At 49.7% G+C, this 4,341-nt stretch overlaps 1 protein-coding gene across 1 annotated transcript; it reads left to right on the forward strand.

The window, feature by feature from the left end:
• ACTG1 (actin gamma 1) lies at positions 1-2,180 on the forward strand. Its single transcript, XM_008048841.2, has 4 exons — positions 1-212; positions 501-939; positions 1,045-1,226; positions 1,312-2,180. Exons 1-4 carry the CDS (start codon positions 93-95, stop codon positions 1,453-1,455), a joined length of 885 nt encoding a protein of 294 aa, XP_008047032.1. The 5' UTR covers positions 1-92; the 3' UTR covers positions 1,456-2,180.
• Positions 2,181-4,341: the final 2,161 nt, after the last annotated feature.

Raw genomic sequence — 4,341 nt, forward strand, 5'->3', positions numbered from 1 at the left:
ACTCTTACGTGGGCGACGAGGCCCAGAGCAAGCGAGGCATCCTGACCCTGAAGTATCCCATCGAGCATGGCATCGTCACCAACTGGGACGATATGGAGAAGATCTGGCACCACACGTTCTACAACGAACTGCGTGTGGCTCCCGAGGAGCACCCGGTGCTGTTGACCGAGGCCCCCCTGAACCCTAAGGCCAACAGAGAGAAGATGACTCAGGTGAGGCGGGGTCTGGGCGCATCAGCCTTCCCTGTGTTTCACAAGTCATTTCCTGCTCAGCTTCATTTTCTGAAATTCAAGTGTTTCTTTCGCTGTTTCCAGGGTTCTGTTCCTCTCCTGGCATTTCCTTCCTGAAGCCTCCAGGTTTCTTATTTGTTTTCTGCCTGTGTTCTTTTCTTTTTTTCCACACATCACATTATGGCATGCGGCATGTTGTGGCGTGTGAGCATGGGGGTGGCCATGGGTCTCTGCCTCTGGCTAAGCCACCTCTTGTCTGTCCTTTCCCAGATCATGTTTGAGACCTTCAACACCCCGGCCATGTATGTGGCCATCCAGGCCGTGCTCTCCCTGTACGCGTCTGGTCGTACCACTGGTATTGTCATGGACTCTGGAGACGGGGTCACCCACACGGTGCCCATCTACGAGGGCTACGCCCTCCCCCATGCCATCCTGCGTCTGGACCTGGCTGGCCGGGACCTGACAGACTACCTCATGAAGATCCTCACGGAACGTGGCTACAGCTTCACCACCACAGCCGAGCGGGAGATTGTGCGTGACATCAAGGAGAAGCTGTGCTACGTTGCCCTGGACTTCGAGCAGGAGATGGCCACCGCCGCATCCTCTTCCTCCCTGGAGAAGAGCTACGAGCTGCCTGATGGCCAGGTGATCACCATTGGCAATGAGCGGTTCCGGTGTCCAGAGGCGCTGTTCCAGCCCTCCTTCCTGGGTAGGTGACAAAGTCAGGGCTCGGGGTTCATGAGTCAACTTAAGGGCTCTGCGTTTTTCTACCTTGGGTGACAGGAATCCACTAAGGGAGGGCTTTGTTCCCTAGGCATGGAATCCTGCGGCATCCACGAGACCACCTTCAACTCCATCATGAAGTGTGATGTGGACATCCGCAAGGACCTGTACGCTAACACAGTGCTGTCTGGTGGCACCACCATGTACCCGGGTATTGCTGACAGGATGCAGAAGGAGATCACTGCCCTGGCGCCCAGCACCATGAAGATCAAGGTGAGTTGAGAACTCAGTCTCCTGCTTGGCTGGAGAGGCCTTGCCATGGAGGCAGTGTACTGACCCGTGCCCGCTGTCTTTGCAGATCATTGCTCCCCCTGAGCGCAAGTACTCCGTGTGGATCGGTGGCTCCATCCTGGCCTCTCTGTCCACCTTCCAGCAGATGTGGATCAGCAAGCAGGAGTACGATGAGTCGGGCCCCTCCATCGTCCACCGCAAATGCTTCTAAACGGACTGCGAGCAGATGCGTAGCATTTGCTGCATGAGTTAATTCATAAGTATAAATTTGCCCTGGCAAATGTATACACTCATGCTAGCCTCACGAAACTGGAATAAGCCTTTGAAAAGAAATTTGTCCTTGAAGCTTGTATGATATCAGCACTGGATCGTAGAACTTGTTGCTGATTTTTGACCTTGTATTCAAGTTAACTGTTCCCTTGGTATTTGTTTAATACCCTGTACATATCTTTGGTTTAAACCCTTAGTACACATGTGGCTCAGTCACTTCATGGCTGAGGTGAGAACATGCTTATGGAAGAGAAGTCTGATCTGTGAATTTGCGTGACCAAGAGTCTTGATCTGTGCAGGGTATTAATGTGTCAGAGCTGAGTATTCCAGGATTTCTCTAGAGATTGGCAAGAGCCGAACAAGTTGTCATTTCTGTCTTGCCAGCTGGTCTAACAGGGTTGGGAAGGTCCCAGCCTTAGGACCCAGTTTCCTAACTTTTCCTGCCACCTGCCAGAACACCGTGGGTTGTTACTTGCCTTGAGTTGGAAGCGGTTTGCATTTACACCTGTAAATTTATTCATCCTTTTAATTTATGTAAGGTTTTTGTACGCAATTCTTAATTCTTTAAGAGATGACAGCAGATTTTGGTTTTCTACTGTTATGTGAGAACATTAGGCCCCAGCAACACGTCATTGTGTAAGGAAATAAAGTGCTGCAGTAAACTGATGGCTGGTTTCAGTTTGGGGGGGCGTGGCAGTGTGGTCTGGGAGAGAAGGACCTGGAAGGGTTACATGGACTGGTGGGTGCTCAGCTTGGTTTTATGGACTGGAGAAAAAACTGTCTCTTCCAAGAAATTTGGTCCACAGTTTTACTTTTCTGAAGCCAAAGGTGTAGTTGCCATTTTGAGGAGGGAGCCCAGTCAGTTTGGGTGTTAGAATGGACGAAGGCAGCATCGTAAATCTGCAAGTGCTGCAGGAGCTGACAGCTTGACAACATGGGGGTCAGCAACATGGAGTCCACTTAAGGACATCTCAGGAGGCTTGCTGGCCACTTGGGACTGCGGGCTGGCTTTTGGGGATTTTTGGAAACCTTAAGTTACCTTGACCTTGGGTGATTTGGTTAAGGCTGTGCTGCTGAAAAAGTTGAATTAATCCCTGGCTTTCCTAACAGTTCCCAACCTTCAGGTGCTTGGGGTTAAGATATGGGGCATGGGATTGGACTTCTTAGCTTCAACCTTCAAATGGTCAGGGCCAAGGTGTGGGACATGAGATTGGTTATAGCTTTTTTTCCCTACAGTGGCACAGCAAAGTAGGTCAAGGAAGCAGTCAAGGAGTTGACTTGAACTGGAACTTGGCTAGAATCCACTGACAGAGGGTGGGGTAAGCTTGGATCTCAAAACCACCTTGTTGGCTGCCTGGTTGGAGCAACAGGCTTGGAGTTCTAGGGGCACGCCCTACTGTGTGGCCACTCCTCTTCACCTGTAGTTCATGGGAGATTGGATCAGGGAGGAAAGATCTCTTTACTAAGTAGACTGAAAAGTTTGCGCATTTAGAGCTGTTGAAATAGGGGAGGTTTTTCACATTAAGGCTGGTCGAGGGATTTGTGTTTGGAGGCAGATGTCACCCAAGTAGGGGCGGTGGTGCTTCTGTGAGCTCTTCCTCGAATAAGAGGGAGGGGGCTTGAGTGAGGGGAAAGGGGAGGGGAAGGAAGGCTCTTAGGCTGCGTCCTGACGGGAGATGTGGAGAAAGTCTCTCCTTTCAAAGCTTCAGGCCTCCGCCCTGCTTTGTTCCTGTGATGTGCTTTGTTCACATCACAGCATGACCTCTCACAGCAACCTGGGACAGCCTGCAGACATAGAGACAATTTTCAGTCGGGGTTGAATAATTTTCAGTCGGGACTAGGAAAGTCTGATTTGTAACATGGGTGGATTGAGGGACCAAAACGGGACCAGCTTGATGCTGAGTTTGACTCAACATGCTGTACAGGAGGGCAGGTATTGGGGAAGAGGACTGTGTTAATGAACTAGAAAAATGGTGCTTCCATCTGTTCTGGCGCTGGGGCCAGTCCCTCAGTGCTGTGACCATTCCTTGTGTCTGATCTGGAATTCCTGCCCTGCACAGTTGGTGCCACATGTTAGATCCTGCTCCCTGGTGGGGAGCAAGGTTTACAGTATAGACGACTCTGGCTTTTTTTGCGGCGTTACGGGTACAGCAATCAGACGTGGAGGTCTGAGACACCTTTTCTAGTCTGAGCAGGCATACCACCCTGAGCCTACTGGGTAGCGTTTATCTTGACCAAAAAAGTTTCATGGCCGAAGGGAGGCTATTACAATGACCCTGCCCCACAGAGCCCTCCTTAGGATTTGTGGATATCATCCCAGGCTAGATGGAAAATCTCATTCATGTGGCAAACCCTACCCTAGTCAGCATCATTTCTTCCAGGTAGCTCTGAGCTTGAGTGCGCCAGAATGCTAACCTTCAACACAGGAGAGGCAGCATGATCTGCTTAAATCAAAGCAAGACATGGCTAGTTTTTGTTTACGACTACAAAAAAGGAAGAATATCATCAACAAAGTTAGCAAACAAGTACCTCGGAAACGAATATCTTCAAAGTCTAAAACAAGGGAGTTGCATTAGAATGTGCAAGGAACTGCAAATCCACAGAGGAAATTCTATAGGAAAATGAGAAAAACCAATAGGCAACTTACAGAAGATGAAATCTCAAAGGCTAACAAAATAGGAGATGTTCATAACACCAGTTATCAGAAATGCAAGTTAATTGGCCCAGGTGAATCTGTGCTTAAAAATTAAAAAACAAGAGCTGGGCATGGTGGCTCACACCTGTAATCCCAGGACTTTGGGAGGCGGAGGCAAGAGGATTGCCTGAG

The sequence above is a fragment of the Carlito syrichta genome, unplaced genomic scaffold (genome assembly GCF_000164805.1).
Source record: "Carlito syrichta isolate Samal-C Ts95f unplaced genomic scaffold, Tarsius_syrichta-2.0.1 Scaffold126816, whole genome shotgun sequence".
In the NCBI taxonomy this organism is placed as follows: Eukaryota; Metazoa; Chordata; class Mammalia; order Primates; family Tarsiidae; genus Carlito; species Carlito syrichta.